Below are 20258 nucleotides of genomic sequence, written 5' to 3' on the forward strand. Positions count from 1 at the left end.
AGAGGTAACGGAGGAGTTGAGGGAGAGGGAAGTAAATTGCTGGGAAGGAGCCTGGGTGTGAACTTGGAGGGTTGTTGGGTATGAGTGGGGAAAGTATGGAACAGGCTTTGGGGGGGGGCAGGGAGGGATTGTTAGAGACCCCGTTGCAGACCCTGGCTGACCTCTAGTCTCTCCCATTCAGTCAGGCACATCTGCCCCTGTCTCCATGTGTCCCACCACCCCCACTCAGACACTCACTCCCCCTCCCCCATCCCCATGTGGCCCTGTACCCCCTCCCCCTGTCTGGATGTGTGTCTGGGCAGCCACCCCCCTATCCCCATGTGTCTCTGTACACCCACTTAGCCACCCTCTGTATCTCTGCACCCTGTCCCGCATCCCCATGTGGCCCTGCACCACCTCCCTCCTATGACCCTGCACCTCCACTCCTATTCAGCCCCTTTCCAAGTCTGTCCTCCCCCACTAGCCCTTATGAGCCCCTATCTTACCCCCCACAGCATCCCATGCTGTCTGCCTCCCCATAGCCCTTTCTCCTGACCTGACCTGACAGACGCCGTGAAGAAAGCAGGCTTTCTTTTTCCTGGCCGGGAGCTGCTGCTGTGTTCTTGTGCCACAGCGTCCTGTCGTGGGCAAAAGGCAGAACTGCGGCAACATTTCGGCAGAAGCCTTTTTCTGGGCAAAAAAAAATGTGTGGCTCATTAATTATGCATGCACGCAATAGCGCAGAATTCTCCCAGGAGTAATGCATATTTGTGGTGGTGGAAGCATCCCTCAAAGGCCATTCTGTAGATGGTGGAAGTGTCTACCAGGGTCTGGCTACTTGGAGGTCTTGTTTAGGTCTGAAGAAAAGACTGCCTCCTTTGTTTCTCCTGCACAGGTAATGACCACCTCAGCCCCAAGACCTGGCATGACTTATTCTTTGTAAAAGCTGCTTGTAGTCAGATGCTCCTCCCTCCAAGTGGTAACGCGTGATTAATGAGCACCTTTCAGCTTAAGGCGAATGTTTATCTTTTCAGTATCGAGGGCGGTGTGGTGTCTGTAAAGGAGATGTGGCCTTAGCCACTTTGTCATTTTCATTATGTCTGGAAAGCTGGACAAGTTGTATCAATTCCAAGAATCAGCCATTTCTTCACCCTCTTGCCATAGATCAAATAGCCCATGTCCCAGGGGCCAGTGCAGGATTGTCCCCTGTTGTACATTCACCAGTGTTAATTTTCAAAGAGAAGGAATGGGGCCTCAATTTCCCTGGAGAGACTGTTTCTTCCATGAAGGCCATATCCCCTTTTGCTTCTCACTCTAGGGGAACTTTTCCTGATTTCCAGCCTGTATCTAATTTTAATTAACATTAGGACTGTCAATTAATCACAGTTAACTCACACACTTAACTCAAAAAAATTAATTGTGACATTCAAACTGCAGTTAATCTTTTTTTGCACTGTTAAACAATAGAATACTAATTGAAATTTATTAAATATTTTTTGATATTTTTCTACATTTTCAAAGATACTGATTTCAATTACAGCACAGAATACAAAGTGTACAGTGTTCACTTTCTATTATTTTTATTATAAATATTTGCACTGTAAAAATAAACAAAAGAAATAGTATTTTTCAATTTATCTCATACAAGTACTGTAGTACAATCTCTTTATTGTGAAAATGTAGATTTTTTTTTTTTTTTTGTTCATTGAATCATAGAATATCAGGGTTGGAAGAGACCTCAGGAGGTCATCTAGTCCAACCACCTGCTCAAAGCAGGACCAATTCCCAACTAAATCATCCCAGCCAGGGCTTTGTCAAGCATGACCTTAAAAACCTCTAAGGAAGGAGATTCCACCACCTCCCTAGGTAACCCATTTGAATGCTTACATTCCAGTGTTACATAATTGCACTCAAAAACAAAACAATGTAAAACGGTAGCGCCTACAAGTCCACTCAGTCCTATTTCTTGTTTAGCCAGTTGCTAAGACAAAAAAGCTTGTTTACATTCACAGGAGATAATGCTGCTGGCTTCTTATTTACAGTGTCACCTGAAGGTGAGAACAGGCGCTCGCATGACACTTTTGTAGCCAGCATTGCAAGGTATTTATGTGCCAGAATCACTAAACATTTATATGCCCCTCCATGCTTTGGCCACCATTCCAGAGGACATGCTTCCATGCTGATGACGCTTATTAAAAAATGTGCTGATTAAATTTTGACTGAACTCCTTGGTGGAGAATAGTATGTCTCCTGTTCTGGTTTACCGACATTCTGCCATATATTTCATGTTATAGCAGTCTTGGATGATGACTCAGCACATGTTCATTTTAAGAACACTTTCACTGCAGATTTGGCAAAACACAAAGAAGGTACCAATGTGAGATTTCTAAAGATAGCTAGCTACAGCACTCAACCCAAGGTTTAAGAATCTGAAATGCCTTCCAAACTCTGAGAGGGATGAGGTGTGGAGCATGTTTTCAAAAGTCTTAAAAGAGCACCACTCTGATGAGGAAACTACAGAACCCAAACCACCGAAAAAGGAAAATCAACCTTCTGCTAATGGCATCTGACTCAGATGATGAAAATGAACATGCGTCAGTCTGCACTGCTTTGGATCATTATCGAGCAGAACCCATGTCCTCTGGAATGGTGTTTGAAGCATGAAGAGACATATGAACATAAGAATGGCCATACTGGGTCAGACCAAAGGTCAATCTAGCCCAGTACCCTGTCTGCCGACAGTGACCAATGCCAGGTGCCCCAGAGGGTGTGAACCTAACAGGTAATGATCAAGTGATCTCTCTCTCCTGCTATCCATCTCCACCCTCTGACAGAGGCTAGGGACACCATTCCTTACCCATCCTGGCTAATAGCCATTAATGGACTTAACCTCCATGAATTTATCCAGTTCTCTTTTAAACCCTGTTATAGTCCTAGCCTTCACAACTTCCTCAGGCAAGGATTTCCACAGGTTGACTGTGTGCTGTGTGAAAAAGAACTTCCTTTTATTTGTGTTAAACCTGCTGCCCATTAATTTCATTTGGGGTCCTCTAGTTCTTATATTATGGGAACAAGTAAATAACTTTTCTTTATTCACTTTCTCCACACCACTCATGATTTTATATACCTCTGTCATATCCCCCCTTAGTCTCCTCTTTTCCAAGCTGCAAAGTCCCAGCCTCTTTAATCTCTCCTCATATGGGACCTGTTCCAAACCCCTAATCATTTTAGTTGCCCTTCTCTGAACCTTTTCTAATGCCAATATATCTTTTTTGAGATGAGACCACACCTGTACGCAGTATTCAAGATGGGCAATAAGATATTCTCTGTCTTATTCTCTATCCCTTTTTTTAACGATTCCTGACATCCTGTTTGCTTTTTTGACTGCCGCTGCACACTGCATGGACGTCTTTAGAGAACTATCCACGATGACTCCAAGATCTCTTTCCTGATTTAGTTGTAGCTAAATTAGCCACCATCATATTGTATGTATAGTTGGGGTTATTTTTCCCAATGTGCATTACTTTACATTTATCCACATTAAATTTCATTTGCCATTTTGTTGCCCAATCACTTAGTTTTGAGAGATCTTTTTTGAAGTTCTTCACAGTCTACTTTGGTCTTAACTATCTTGAGCGGTTTATTATCATCTGTAAACTTTGCCACCTCACTGTTTATCCCTTTCTCCAGATGATTTATGAATAAGTTGAATAGGATTGGTCCTTGGGGAACACCACTAGTTACCCCTCTCCATTCTGAGAATTTACCATTTATTCCTACCCTTTGTTCCCTGTCTTTTAACCAGTTCTCAATCCATGAAAGGATCTTCCCTCTTATCCCATGACAACTTAATTTTACGTAAGAGCTTTTGGTGAGAGACCTTGTCAAAGGCATTCTGGAAATTTAAGTACACTATGTCCACTGGATCCCCCTTGTCCACATGTTTGTTGACCCCTTCAAAGAACTCTAATAGATTAGTAAGACATGATTTCCCTTTACAGAAACCATGTTGACTTTTGCCCAACAATTTATGTTCTTCTATGTGTCTGACAGTTTTATTCTTTACTATTGTTTCAACTGATTTGCCCGGTACTGACATTAGACTTACCGGTCTATAATTGCCAGGATCACCTCTAGAGCCCTTTTAAAATATTGGTGTTACATTACCTATCTTCCAGTCATTGGGTACAGAAGCTGATTTAAAGGACAGGTTACAAACCCTAGTTAATAGTTCCGCAATTTCACATTTGAGTTCTTTCAGAATTCTTAGGTGAATGCCATCTGGTCCCGGTGACTTGTTACTGTTAAGTTTACCAATTAATTCCAAAACCTCCTCTAGTGACACTTCAATCTGTGACAATTCCTCATATTTGTCACCTACAAAGGACGGCTCAAGTTTGGGAATCTCCCTAACATCCTCAGCCGTGAAGACTGAAGCAAAGAATTCATTTAGTTTCTCCGCAATTACTTTATCGTCTTTAAGTGCTCCTTTTGTATCTCGATCATCGAGGGGCCCCACTGGTTGTTTAGCAGGCTTCCTGCTTCTGATGTACTTAAAAAACATTTTGTTATTACCTTTGGAGTTTTTGGCTAGCTGTTCTTCAAACTCCTTTTTGGCTTTTCTTATTACATTTTTACACTTATTTCAGCAGTGTTTATGCTCCTTTCTATTTACCTCACTAGGATTTGACTTCCACTTTTTAAAAGATGCCTTTTTATCTCTCGCTGCTTCTTTTACATGGTTGTTAAGCCACAGTGGCTCTTTTTTAGCTCTTTTACTGTGTTTTTTAATTTGGAGTATACATTTAAGTTGGGCCTCTATTATGGTGTCTTTGAAAAGTGTCCATGTAGTTTGCAGGGATTTCACTCTAGTTCCTGTACCTTTTAATTTCTGTTTAACTAACCTCATTTTTGCATAGTTCCTCTTTCTGAAATTAAATGCCACAGTGTTGAGCTGCTGAGGTGTTCTTCACACCACAGGAATGTTAAATGTTATTATATTATGGTCACTATTTCCAAGCGGTCCTGTTATAATTACCTCTTGGACCAGATCCTGTGCTCCACTCAGGACTAAATCAAGAATTGCCTCTCCCCTTGTGGGTTTCTGTACCAACTGTTCCAAGAAGCAGTCATTTAAAGTATTGAGAAGTTTTGTCTCAACATTTCTTCCTGAGGTGACATGTACCCAGTCAATATAGGGATAATTGAAATCCCTCACTATTACTGAGTTCTTTATTTTGATAGCCTCTCTAATCTCCCTTAGCATTCATAGTCACTATCACTGTCCTGGTCAGGTGATTGATAGATCCCTACTGTTATATTCTTATTAGAACATGGAATTACTGTCCATAGAGATTCTATGGAACATGTGGATTCGTTTAAGATTTTTTACTTCATTTGATTCTACATTTTCTTTCACATATAGTGCCACTTCCCTCCTCCTCCCCTGCCCCGCATGACCTGTTCTGTCCTTCGGATATATTTTGTACCCTGGAATGATTGTGTCACATTGATTGTCCTCACTCCACCAGGTTTCTGTGATGCCTATTGTACCAATATTCTCTAACACAAGGCACGCAGTTCACCCATCTTGTTATTTAGACTTCTAGCATTTGCGTACAAGCACTTTAAAAACTTGTCTATTTTTTTTATTTGTCTGTCCTTTTCTGATGTGTTAGATTCTTTTTATGTGAATGTTTCTTGTCTGATCTGGCACATCCTTTATCCTCTTCCATCCTCTCCTCCTGACTAAAACCTAGAGAATCTCTGTAAAAGACTCTCCTCTAAGAGAAGTCTGTGTCCGATCCACGTGCTCCTCTGCAGCACTTGGCTTTCCCCCATCTCTTAGTTTAAAAACTGCTCTGCAACCTTTTTAATGTTAAGTGCCAGCAGTCTGGATCTACTTTGGTTTAGGTGGAGCCCATCCTTCCTGTATAGGCTCCCCCTATCCCAAAAGTTTCCCCAGTTTCTAATAAATCTAAACCCCTCCTCCCTACATCATTGTCTCATCCACGCATTGAGACTCTGAAGCTCTGCCCACCTACCTGGCCCCGCGTGTGGAACTGGGAGCATTTCTGAGAAAGCCACCATAGAGGTCCTGGATTTCAGTCTCTTTCCTAGAAGCCTAAATTTGGCCTCCAGGACATCTCTCCTACCCTTCCCTATGTCATTGGTACCTATGTGTACCACGACCACCGGCTCCTCCCCACACTACACATAAGTTTGTCTAGATGCCTCGAGACATCTGCAACCTTCGCACCAGGCAGGCAAGTCACCATACGGTTCTCCTGGTCATCACAAACCCAGCTATCTATGTTTCTAATGATTGAATCTCCTATTACTAACATCGGCCTTTTCCTAATGACTGGAGTTCCCACCACCGGAGAGGTAACCTCAGTGCGAGAGGATACCCCAACATCATCTGAAAGGAGGGTCCCAACTATGGGAAGGTTTCCCTCTGCTCCTGTTGACAACTCTCCTTCCCTGCCCCTTTCATCCTCCTCAACAGCGCAGGGGCTGTCTGACCAGAGGTAAGACAATTCTACAGTGTCCCGGAAAGCCTCATCGACATACCTCTCTGCCTCCCTTAGCTCCTCCAGTTCCGCCACCCTGGCCTCCAAAGCCCATACGTGGTCTCTGAGGGGCAAGAGCTCCTTGCACTGAATGCACACATATGCAACCCGCCCACAGGGCACGTAATCATACATGCTAAATTGAGCACAATAAACAAGATAGCCCCCACTCTGCTGCTGGGCTTCTGCCTGCATTCTCTCCTACAGCTACCTAGATTAACGATAGGGTCTTTGTGTAAATCAAGAAATTTTGATTATAGTTAAGGTTACACCAAGGTTTTAAAGACTGGCAAGTGTACCTCACCCACTTCCCACTCCCCTTCCAAACTCCCTCTTGAAACTCCCTGTTAGCGGCCCCTGTTCTCAAAGCACAAAGATATGATTCCTTAGTGCATCTGGCACGTAAAGATCTTGCAGGGCCGGCTACAACAGTGCCATACGAACGCCTGATCTCACTTTCAGGTGACATTGTAAACAAGAACTGTGCAGCATTATCTTCCGCAAATGTAAACAAACTTGTTTGTCTGAGTGACTGGCTGAACAAGAAGTAGGACTGAGTGGACTTGTAGGATCTAAAGTTTTACACTGTTTTATTTTTGAATGCAGTTATTTTTTTAACATAATTGTACATTTGTAAGTTCAACTTTCATGATAAAGAGATTGTATTACAGCACTTGTATGAGATTAATTGGAAAAATACAATTTCATTTTTTTTACAGCACAAATATTTGTAATAAAAAAATAAATATAAAGTGAGCACTTACTCTGTGTTGTAATTGAAATCAATATATTTGAAAATGTAGAAAACATCCAAAATATTTACATAAATGGCATTATACTATTGTTTAACAATGCAATTACTTGCGATTAATTTTTTAAATCGCTTGACAGCCCTAATTAACATTATTTGTAGCACCCTCATCCTCGATAGTTAGACTCTGAAGAGTTGCCCTTTATTATTTCTCTCCCGTTCTTGGTGTTTATGTCTTCATATATTTGTGAAGAGTTTTCCTTTCCCTCCATTACTGTCTCTTCATGAAAGAATTGAATAGTCTGGCTCTTTCCACCCTGATTAGGGCCATGGCTTTTCTTTGAACTCGCTTCAGTTTGTCTATTATGTGGTTCACAGAGATGACTCCGTGTATGACATCCCAGAAATAGCTGCAGTATTCCAAAGTCAGACTATTCCGCCTTGCTTTGTGATATAGCAGTCCATGCAGTTGTATGTGCAGCCCAAAACTGCACTGGCATCATGGTTCAGGATTATCTTTAAACAAAGCCTTGGTTTTACTCCATTATTTGGCAAACACCCAAAAGCATTCATTCAAATTGAGTTTAATTAGACACAAGAAAGAACAGGAAATTAAAAGAGGCATTTCTATTGAAACGGTGGTTGAGTGATTATGCAAAACAAACTTAGTCAGACCGTATCAATGTCTTTCTCCTTTTGTAGTCAAAATATTAGAATCTCTTATTTTCAGAGCAAATTTTTTAATGATAAACAGGAGAAGGTTAATTTTACTCTCAGTCCTGATGTGAAAGATTTCACTCCTCCTGTTCTTAACAGACAGACAGCCACAAAGGTGGAAGAGAGACAGGATAGAAAAGATGAGTGAAATACGGCTTTTGTTGATGTTTTTTGGAACACTGGACTGCTGGTTAGTTATCAATGGATGCATTGGATGGCAAGTCGACCATGACACCTGTTTCTTGGGCCCTGGTTAGTTATGATTTGGTCAGTGTTGTCATCTGGTTGGATCCTTTCTCCTTAAACAAGACAGGTTTGGATGATTGAATCCTGAAATCAACTATACGGCAATGAAAAGCCAACAGAGTGAGATAGGATAAGAGGAAAGAAACTGTGAATATAAGAATGGCCCTACTGGGTCAGATCAAAGGTCCATCTAGCTCAGTATCCTGTCTTCTGACACTGGCCAGTGCCAGGTGCCCCAGAGGGTATGAACAGAACAGGTAATCATCAAGTGAGCCATCCCCTGTCACTCATTCCCAACTTCTGGCAAACATAGGCTTGGGACACCATTCCTGCCTGTCCTGGCTAATAGCCACTGATGGACCTATCTTCCATGAATTTATCTAGTTCTTTTTTGAATCCTGTAATGGTCTTGGCCTTCATAACATCCTCTGGCAAGCAGTTCCACAAGTTGACTGTGCGTGGTGTGAAGAAGTACTTCCTTTTATTTGTTTTAAACCTGCTGCCTATTAATTTCATTTGGTGACCCCTAGTTCTTGTGTTATGAGAAGTAGTAAACAATACTTCCTTATCTACTGTCTCTACACCAGTCATGATTTTATAGACCTCAATCACATCTCCCCTTAGCCGTCTCTTTTCCAAGCTGAAAAGTCCAAGTCTTATTAATCTCTCCTCATACGGAAGCTGTTCCATACCCCTAATAATTTTTGTTACCCTTTTCTGAAGCTTTTCCAATTCCAATATATCTTTTTTGATATGGAGCGACAACATCTGCACACAATACTCAAGATGTGGCCATACTATGGATTCATATAAAGGCAACATGATATTTTCTGTCCTTTTATCTATCCCTTTCTTAATTATTTGCAGCATTCTGTTTTCTATTTTGACTGCCGCTGCACATTGAATGGATGTTTTCAGAGAACTATCCACAAGGACTCCAAGATCTTTCTTGAGTGGTAACAGCTAATTTAGACCTCATCATTTTATATGTAGCATTGGGATTATGTTTCCAATGTGCATTACTTTGCATTTATCAACATTTAATTTCATCTGCTATTTTCTTGCCCAGTCACCCAGTTTTGAGAGATCCTTTTGTAGCTCTTCACAGTCTGCCTGGGTCTTAACTATCTTTAGTAATTTTGTATCATCTGCAAATTTTGCCACCTAACTGTTTACCCCTTTTTCCAGATCATTTATGAATATGTTGAATAGGACTGGGCCCAGAACAGATGCCTGGGGGACACCACTATTTACCTCTCTCCATTCTGAAAACTGACCATTTAGTCCTACCCTTTGTTTCCTATCTTTTAACCAGTTACCAATCCATGAAAGTACCTTCCCTCTTATCCCATGGCAGCTTACTTTGCGTAAGAGCCTTTGGTGAGGGACCTTGTCAAAGGCTTTCCGAAAATCTAAGTACACTATATCCACAGGATCACCCTTGGTCCACATGCTTGTTGACCCCCTCAAAGAATTCTAGTAGATTTGTGAGGCATGATTTCCCTTAACTAAAACCATGTTGACTCTCTTCCTCAACAAATTACGTTCATCTATATGTCTGACAATATTGTTCTTTATTATAGTTTCAACCAGTTTGCCCAGTACTGAAGTTAGGCTTACAGGCCTGTAATTGCCGGGATCACCTCTGGAGCCCTTTTTAAAAATTGGCGTCACATTAGCTATCCTCCAGTCATCTGGTACAGAAGCTGATTTAAGTGATAGGTTACAGACTACAGTTAGTAGTTCTGCAATTTCACATTTGGGTTCCTTCAGAACTCTTGGGTGAATACCATCTCAGATCTGTCACCTAAAAAGAATGGTTCAGGTTTGGGAATCTCCCTCATATCCTCCGCCGTGAAGATTGATGCAAAGAATTCATTTAGTTTCTATGCAATGACCTTATCCACGAGTGCTCCTTTAGCACCTCGATGTCCAGTGGGGCATAAAATAATACCACAAGAGTAGAGAATTCAATATAGTGCCTTTTTGTAGTGCTGCTAATCGTAAATCCCCACTGGTGGGCTGAGGACTGGATGACATGATAATGCAATGAGACAAGGTGAGATATAGGACCAACATCTTTTGGTGAGAGAGACAAGCTTTTGAGTTGCACAAAGCTCTTCTTCAGGTCTCTCACCAACAAAAGTTTGTCCAGTAAAAGATATTACCTTATCTCCCTTGTGTCTTTAATATCCTGGGACCGACAGAGTTGTGACTACATTGTGTAGGATAATGCGATGACTTTCGGCACTCACAGGTGAAAAAAAAAGTTCCTTAAACAGGAGTAAGGCAAGCCGGTCTTCTCCTCAGGAAGAAAGTCCTTTAGATGAGTTGCAGTGCTGGCAGGTAGGGGATGAACTGGGATGCAAAGTGGGTCGGGAAAAGAGAAGGAGAGCCAAACTGAACTGATGATTTTTTCCCAAAAGTTTCAATAAGAAGCCCAAGGCTGGCGTAGTTTATCCCCCTCATTATTTTGTCCACCAATTAGGCATACTATCCATAACACCAATTTTGATATATTAACTTCTGGTTCCACGCCTTCTGTTTTACCCAGCATAATTTCAACAGTCCTTGGATTATATCAACATGGCCTTTTTGGGTTAGACTAATCCAGCTTCTTTAGTTCTCTGCCACTTGTTTCAACATTCAGTGTTGTAAACAACTTGACCTATTTTTCATGGTTATTGTAACATCTTAGGAACTTTCACTCACTTCTTAATTTTGAGTTTACAGTTGAGGTACATTTTGTAGGCCCAATAGTCACAAAACAACCCTCCTTCTGGGAAGCAAATTCTTGCAGTATGTTCACCTTACACTGAAGGTGAGCTTCAAATATATGCATTTGGGGGGAGGGATAGCTCAGTGGTTTGAGCATTGGTATGGTAAACCCAGGGTTGTGAGTTCAACCCTTGAGGTTGCCATTTAGGGATATGGGCAAAAATTGGATGGATGATTTAACTGGGGGTTGATCCTGCCTTGAGCAGGGAGTTGGACTAGATGGTCTCCTGAGGTCCCTTCCAACCCTGATAGTCTATGATTCATTTTAGATAGTAGTATTTATAGTTACAAGTTACAAAACTACTTACGTGTTACTAAAATCCAGCCAACCAGTTTGTAACAGTTCCTTAACTTGTTTTGTTCTGTACTTTTCTTAATCTCTGTTTTGGATACTAAATTCCAAACCAGTTGGGCATAGAGGTACACCCCAACTTGTGCTAGGACACGCTGTTCATGTATTTTGGCTTCGACAGACTTCCTATGTTCTAATGACAAAGATAACTTCAACTTTTCAAAGTGCTGTAGGATATTTGACATAGATGAACGGAATTGCAGGGAGAGTAGAATACATTCAGTTAACCTAACTTTCCAACACGCGTGCACACACGCACACTATATATGTATATTATATAGGGCTGCCAATTAATCGCAGTTAACTCACGCTATTAACTCAAAAAAATTAATTGGGATTTAAAAAATTAATCGCAATTAATCACACTGTTAAACAATAGAATACCAACTGAAATTTATTAAATGTTTGGTGTTTTTCTACATTTTCAAATATCTTGATTTCAATTACAATACAATACAAAGTGTACAGTGCTCACTTTATATTATTTTTGCTTGCAAATATTTGCATTTAAAAATGATAAAATAAGTATTTTTCCGTGCATCTCATAGAAGTACTATAGTGCAATCTCTTCATCATGCAAGTGCAACTTCAAATGTAGTCTTTTTGTTACATAACTGCACTCAAAACCAAAACAATGTAAAACATTGCCTTCAAGTCCACTCAGTCCTAATTCTCGTTCAACCAATCGTGAAGAGAAACAAGTTTGTTTACATTTACAGGAGATAATGCTGCCCGCTTCTTAATTACAGTGTCACCTGAAAGTGAGAACAGGTGTTCGCATGGCGCTGTTGTAGCTGGTGTTGCAAGATATTTATGTGCCAGATGCACTGAAGATTCATATGCCTCTTCATGCTTCAGCCATCATTTCAGAGTACTACATGCTTCCATGCTGATGACGCTCATTAGAAAAATAATTTAATTAAATTTGTGACTGAATTCATTGGGGGAGAATTTTATGTCTACTGCTGTTTTACCCACATTCTGCCAAATATTTCGTGTTATAGCAGTCTCGGATGATGACCCAGCACAGGTTGTTCATTTTAAGAACACTTTCACTGCAAATTTGACAAAATGCAAAGAAGATACCAATGTGAAATTTCTAAAGATAGCTACAGCCCTCGACCTGAGATTTAAGAATCTGAAGTGCCTTCCAAAATCTGAGAGGGACGAGGTATGGAGCATGCTTTCACAAGTCTTAAAAGAGCAATACTCTGATGTGGAAACTACAGAACCCAAACCACCAAAAGGGAAAATCAACCTTCTTCTGGTGGCATCAGACTCAGATGATGAAAATGAACATGCATCGGTCCACACTGCTTTGGATTGTTATCGAGCAGAACCTGTCATCAGCATGGACACATGTCCTCTGGAATGGTGGTTGAAGCATCAATGGATATATGAATCTTTAGTGCATCCGACATGTAAATGTCTTGCAACGCCGGCTACAACAGTGCCATGCAAATCCCTGTTCTCACTTTCAGGTGACATTGTAAAGAAGAAGCAGGCAACATTATCTTCTGCAAATGTAAACAAACTTGTTTGAGCGATTGGCTGGACAAGAAGTGAGACTGATTGGACTTGTAGGCTCTAAAGTTTTACATTGTTTTATTTTTGAATGCAGGGGTTTTTTGTTCGTAATTCTACATTTGTAAGTTCAACTTTCATGATAGAGATTGCACTACAGTACTTGTATTAGGTGAATTGAAAAATACTGTTTATTTTGTTTTTTATAGTGCAGATATTTAAAAATAAAGTGAGCACTATACACTTCGTATTCTGTGCTGTAATTGAAATCAATATATTTGAATATATCTATATATTTGAAAACATCAAAAAAGATTTAAATAAATGGTATTCTATTATTGTTTAAAAGCATGATTAATCTTTTTAATCGCTTGACAGCCCTAATATTATATTAATACCATGCGCATAATATCCATTAATGTGGTGTATGCTATAACTAACATATATGTATTGGCTAACATAGTGCTCTCTCTGCCATTCTTGGTACCCTCCCATTGAGTTTCTCTCAGATGTCTCCCATATCCATATGGTTACATTTTTTCCAACGAGGAGTTTATTACATAAATAACCTGGGTCTCAGCATTTTTCTGCCCTTGGTGGGATTTCCAACTCTTTCCAGTGTAGTTCTATGGGCAAATTTAATGTCTTGTTTGCTTACCTCTTCCAGATTATTAATGAAAATATGAAATAAGACCGAACCTCATCCCCCCCGCTCATTTCTTTGCTGTTTATCTTTGTCCTGTGTTTGTGGTCTTTCAGCCAGTCTTCAGTTCAGGTGACAATGTTGTATCCAGGTTGTGCGAGATTGTATCACATCCTTCACTAAATTCAATTCTATTTGATCTGTTTTTTAACCTCATCCTGTAATTATTTAGCTAACTTACCTGGTATGACTCTTTATAAGCCTCCCATGCTGATTGTTGCTCATAGTTCAGTTGTCTTCATGACAACTGTGTGGGTTCTGGGTTTTTGTTTGTTTGTTTGTTTACACTGTTAAAATTATTCCCATTATTTTGCTAGGGATAAAAGTTACAGGGTAGTTGTAATTGTCAGGATCCCTCATCTTACTTTTTTTAGATTGGCACTATTTCTGCTTTTCACCTTTCTTCTCACACCTCCCCAGTTCTCCCTGACTCTTTCAAAGATCGTGGCCAGTTATTCAGTAAATTGATTAGCAATTTCCCTCAGTGCCCCAGATGCTACTTCCTGGGTTGTCTGTTTTAGGTACCTGTACATTTTCCAAGTGTTCCTTTCCTGCTCTTAAGCTCACTGTTTTTCCAGGGTTTTGTTCATTCGTATTCAGCATGTGAAACTTAAACTTTTATCTAGGGAAGAGGGGGCACCAGGGCAAGCTTTCTGCACTTGTGGGGAAGGTTCCGTGTCTGCTGATGGTTTCACCTGGTTTGAGGGATGGGGCTGTAGAACTCAGTGTTACCTTTTTCTTTATCCAGCCACAGTCTCCAGAACAGGGACTTTGATGCCTCACATTAAAGCCAAGGTAAGAACCACGGGGTCCCTAGGACAACCAATAACTGGGTCCTGGTGGCATGACTCTCCCATCTGGGATGTCTGCAATTAAGGAGGAGAGAGAGAATGGGGACAGGCAGCCCTGCACATTGGAATCTGTCTCTGCTCCTACAGCTCTTCCTCCTTTTATGGCATTGGGCTTTCCCTCTTGTCTCCCTGGCACGTGCATACTCACCTTTTCCTCCTTTGAAATCCATTCTCTTTGTCCTTTTTCCCAGATGCCCTGTGGGCTTGTTCTTCAGATAGAGACAGGGCCTCCAGGGCTGGGAGCTCAGGGGAATGATGTTGGAGTATGTGATATACATGTTTAGGTCTGGTTTCAGGTCTTTCCAGGAACAGACAATAACTTCAACAACACTCGGAAGCAATCAGTGGGTGCTCAGTTCCGGGTAAAGTACTGTTGTTTTATTATGCTTATTTAGTAACATGCAAGGAAATGCCGAAATGGCCCCCAGGAACCTGGGTATAGTCAATAGAGCTCCTAGCACATGGAGAAAGGACTTCTCTGAGCTACAAGTGCACGCTGTAGTGGTGGGGAGTCTTGGCTTGCACTGCTGAGAGGGAGCTCCCGCTGCCAGAGCCCTGGCTGGCATTGCTGATGGAGTTTTCACCAACAGGACCATGGATCCAGGAGGGTCTGGTTATTCTTTGTTTGAAGTGTTGTAGTAGCTGTGTTGGTCCCAGGATATTAGCGAGAAAAGATGGATGAGATCATGGTTGGTGGGTGAACCCTGGGCTTGGGGAGACCGGAGCCCAGCCCCCACTATAGCTGCTGGCCCCTGCCCAGCACCCCCAACCCACTGTGGTTGCTAGCCTCTGTCCAGGTTAGTGCCCCCAGAGTGCTGGAGAGCCGGGCAGCGCAGCCCCAGCCTCCCTGGGCTATGCCACCCGGCCCAACCCCCGGCCAGCATGCCTCGACTGCTCTGGGCCATGCTGGCCGGCCCAACACCCAGCTGACCAGCCTCCCTGTCCCTGAAGGTGCCCCCTCCCAGCCAAGCTGCCAGTGCTGGGCGGGTGGCCGGAGCGGCCCCAATCCCAGGCGAGCGGTACAACCGGAGTGGCCCCAGCCCTGGGCAGGTGGCTCCGGCCTTTGCCACAAAGGGAACAGCCTTACAGCAGGCAGGATGGGGCCTGGAGGTGGAACATGGGTGGGAACATGTCAGGCTGTTTTGAAGGTACAGTCTTCCCATGCCTACGATACCTGCTGCCCATGGATGAAGTAATATCTGTTATTGGTATTAATATCTGTTGGCAAAAGAAGCAAGCTTTCAATTTCAAGATGACACAGAGGTAATGTACTCAGAGTGTCACAGCTAACTACAAGTTGGAACAAATAAGGAGTTAACATGTTGGAAAAGGCCATTCAAAATGAAGTGGCCAGTTGACACCTCTGTAGTCCTAGGACAAAGGAGGGTGAGTGGGTTACAAATTGTTGTAATGAGCCAAAAATCAGGAAATTATTTGGCATACTGAGCTGCTGACCTGTGTCACTGCCTCCTACTAGCATTCCCTATCGGTGCTGATGGAGCGAATGTACTCTGCTAACCCCCACTTTGTGCGCTGCATCAAACCGAACAGCCAGAAGGAGCCGGGCGTGGTTGACAGCCAAGTGGTGCTGGAGCAGGTGAGTGAGGGACTCAGCATCCCTTCAACCAGGTCCTGTTAGGAACCAGACCTGTGACAGAGCAGAGGGCTGAATACAGCTGGGACTGGGCAGGACAACCCCATTGTGAGGGTGGGGTTTAAAATAAAATAAAATAATTGGAGATATACCAATCTCCTAGAACTGGAAGGGACCTTGGAAGGTCATTGAGTCCAGCCCCCTGCCTTCACTAGCAGGACCAATTTGTGCCCTAGATCCCTAAGTGGCCCCCTCAAGGGTTGAACTCAACCCTGGGTTTAGCAGGCCAATGCTCAAACCACTGAGCTATCCCTCCCCCCTAAGATTTGAAGATTGAATGGCTTGAATGAACACTGAAAGCTTATTCTTTCAGCAGGAGGGCCAATGAGGGGGGCAGGGAGCAGAGAAGGCATAGCTCTTTGTGGGATCTCCATCGTTCGGGATTTTTAAGATCAGGTTAGACAAACACCTGTCTGGGATGGTCTAGGGAATACTTAGTCCTGCCTTGAGTACAGGAGACTGGACTACATGACCAGGTCCCTTCCAGTTCTATGATCCTATACAGGACAAGCTGGGTCTCTTGATTGGTACAATCAAATGCACCATTATGCTACTGGGAGGAAAGGACGTCACACTTACAGGATGGAGAGCTATTCTGGAAATCAGTGACTCTGAAAAAGACTTGGCGATAAGGGTAGATAACCAACTGAGCTTGAGCATCAACTGCAATGCCTTGCCTAGGAAGGCTAATGTGAATATTGGACATATATGTACAGGAGATTAGTGAGCAGGAGTTAGGAAGGTGGTACTTCTTTTTTATACTACATTGTTGAGACCATTACTGAATAAAATAAAATTGAATTTTATCAAGTAGCATATGAAACATGTCTTTTGCAAATACAACCCCCTCTCCCCCCACAGCAACATCCACATAATACATGTAATACATTAAAATAACAGTCAGAGCCTAATAAATATTCTCTTCTTCGGCACTTGCTAAAAGGGCAAAAATTGCAACTGATTTGATCACTACTTGGGACTGAGAAAAAAGCTAATCATTATCTTTTGGGATGGTGACAAATTCTTTTTGATACAAAAGAGATAAAAACGAGCATGCTTTCAGCAGCTGGAAAATTCTACAGTCCAAAAGATACTGAGGTAGATCTTCCAACACTCCAGATGTACATGGGGAAAAAATAAGATGTGAAGGAACTTTTCCATGTCTGCTTTACAGGACAGCAGTTTCCATGGTTTGAAATCTTAATTGAGTATATGCCTTACATAAATATAGGTTTGATTTAAAAACATGAGCTATCTTCAAAGTAGAAAACCAAAAGGCAAACTTAGAATCGTGAATCATAGCCAGATCTTCTTCGTAGTATCTGTCATTGTCTGTTTGAATAGTTGATTATGTTGATTAAAATATATCAACAGTAAGAGAAAAACCCAACCTATCTATAATAAATTGAAAGGTCTTATACCATGGAAATAAGGAGTACGCAGGTTGTTCCTCCATCTCCTGAAGGCGAAGACAGGGCCATCTATAATCTGGAAGAGCACAGATCTTAAACCAAAATTTAAGAAAAGCAGTACGGGCTCTACTACTTAAGAAAGAACACCTACCTCAGCATATAAAAATTGAAAGTCTCCTCAGAAAATTATTATGAACAATTGCTAAGGCTGAAATATGGCCCTATGCCACACTTTGGCCCCATAGACCATCTGTGATCTTATTTTAGTATTAAAAATTCTTAGTGCTGGGCAACTCTGTTCTCACTGTATGAGCAGGTAAAACAGAGCATCCCTTGAGCAGAGCCATTTTGTTTTAAAGAATCGTAGGACTGGAAGGGACCTCGGGAGGTCATCTAGTCCATTCCCTTGCACTCATGGGAGGACCAAGCACTATCTAGACCATCCCTGACAGGTGTCTGTCCAACCTATTCTTAAAAATCTCCAATGATGGAGCTTCCACAACCTCAGGAGGCAATTTATTCCAGTGCTTAATCACCCTGACCATTAGGACGTTTTCCCTAATGTCCAACCTAAACTGCCCATGCTGCAATTTAAGCCCATTACTTCTTGTCCTATCCTCAGAGGTTAACGAGAACAATTTTTCTTCCTCCACCTTATAACAATCTTTTATGTGCTGAAAACTGTTGTCATGTTCTCCCTCAGTCTTCTCTTCTCCAGACTAAACAAAGCCAATTATTTTAATCTTCCTTCAGAGGCCATGTTTTCTAGACCTTTTATCATTTTTGTTCTTCTCTGGACTTTCTCCAATTTGTCCACATCTTTCCTGAAATGTGGCACCCAGAACTGGACACAATACTTCAGCTGAGGCCTAATCAGTGTGAAGTAGACAGACTTGTATCTTGCTTACAACACTCCTGCTAATAGATCTCAAAATGATGTTTGCTTTTTTTGCAACAGTGTTACACTGTTGTCTCATTTGGCTTGTAATCCACGGTGACCCCCAGATCCCTTTCTGCAGTGCTCCTTCCTAGGCAGTGATTTCCCATTTTGTATGTGTGCAACTGGTTGTTCCTTCCTAAGTAGAGTACTTTGCATTTGTCCTTACTGAATTTCCTCCTACTTACTTAAGACCATTTCTTCAGTTTTTCCAGATCATTTTGAATTTTAATCCTATCCCCCAAAGCACTTGCAACCCCTCCCAGCTTGGTGTCATCCGCAAACTTTATTAATTTACACTCTGTGCCATTATCTACATCATTGATGAAGATATTGAACGGAACCGGACCCAGAACCAATCCCTGCAGGACCCCACTCGATATGCTCTTCCAGCTTGACTGTGAACCACTGATGATTACTGTCTGGGAACAGTTTTCCAACCGGTTATGCACCCATCTTATGGTAGCTCTATCTAGCTTATAGTTCCCTAGTTTGTTTAGGAGAAGGTCATGTGAGACAGTATCAAAAGCCTTACTAAAGTCAAGATATACCCCATACTGCTTCCCCCCATCCACAAAGCTTGTTACCCTGTCAAAGAAAGCAATTAGGTTGGTTTGACATGATTTATAATATATGGAGATATGCCTATCTCATAGAACTGGAAGGGACCCTAAAAGGTCATCGAGTCCAGCTCCCTGCCTTCACTAGCAGGACCAAGTACTGATTTTGCCCCAGATCCCTAAGTGGCCCCCCTCAAGGATTGAGCTCACAACCCTGGGTTTAGCTCAATGCTCAAACCACTGAGCTATCCCTCCCCTCTTGTTCTTGATAAATCCATGCTGACTGTTACTTATTACCTTACTACCTTAAGACCATAAGAATGGCCATACTGGATCAGATCAGAGGTCCATCTAGCCCAGTATCCTGTCTTCCAACAGTGGCCAGTGCCAGCTGCCCCAGAGGGAATGAACAGAACATGTAATCACCAAGTGAACCAACCCTGTTGCCCATTCCCAGCTTCTGGCAAACAGAGGCTAGGGACACCATCCCTGCCCATCCTGGCTAATAGCCATTGATGGACCCATCCTCCATGAAAGCAGCATACAATCGAGTATCCTTAACCACAGGTTATTTATAAATCATACAAGATAAAGTAAAACAGTTATTAGTTGTGGCTATACCAGCCCTAAAACAGGACTGCTTTTTGTGTAATAAATTAGCCTCTAAAGCTTGTATTTCAGGTTTAGACAATAAAAAGCTGGAATAAGTTTTCCCTGCCACATCTATCAGACTACTAGGTCTGTAAGAAACAGGATTCTTTCTATTCCTGTTTTAAAAATAAAATAGGAACTACAGTACTGACTTCCAATTAGGCGGAATCAATCAAGTATGATTAATGACAGTAAATAATTTAGCCAACACCACCAATTTAAGATTCTCCTGAAAAATTTCAGCAGGGAGAAGAATCTTCCCCTGAAGCTTTTTTCTGTTGTTGGACTGAAATAAATGACTATACTTCACTGTTCTTTACTGGAGACTAGAGAGGTAAATCAGACAGAGGATTCCTCATTGCATCAACTATAGTAAAATTATATTTGAAAAAAACTGGTTTGGGGGGAATCAAAGACCTGGCCAAAATATACTATCCAGGCGTTGTCATTAATATAATGTCTCTACCAGTGCCTGAGGCTACCATCTCATTAAACATGGAAGAATGTTTAGCTCTAGCTGCTGCTTCAAAATCCTTCCACAGATATTGAAGATATTGTATACAAAAAATAA

The 20258-nt window shown here is 41.8% G+C and overlaps 1 protein-coding gene across 1 annotated transcript in view; it reads left to right on the forward strand.

Annotated features, from left to right (window-relative positions):
- Positions 1-20258, forward strand: part of LOC120408299 (myosin-IIIb-like) — a 121778-nt gene that overhangs the window by 50652 nt on the left and 50868 nt on the right. Inside the window, exons 16-18 of the mRNA XM_039545059.1 lie at positions 14371-14417; positions 14770-14835; positions 15951-16070. Of these exons, the coding sequence (XP_039400993.1) occupies positions 14371-14417; positions 14770-14835; positions 15951-16070 (233 nt within the window). The remainder of the gene's footprint in view (positions 1-14370; positions 14418-14769; positions 14836-15950; positions 16071-20258) is intronic.

The sequence above is a fragment of the Mauremys reevesii genome, linkage group 6, assembly GCF_016161935.1.
Source record: "Mauremys reevesii isolate NIE-2019 linkage group 6, ASM1616193v1, whole genome shotgun sequence".
Classification (NCBI taxonomy): Eukaryota; Metazoa; Chordata; order Testudines; family Geoemydidae; genus Mauremys; species Mauremys reevesii.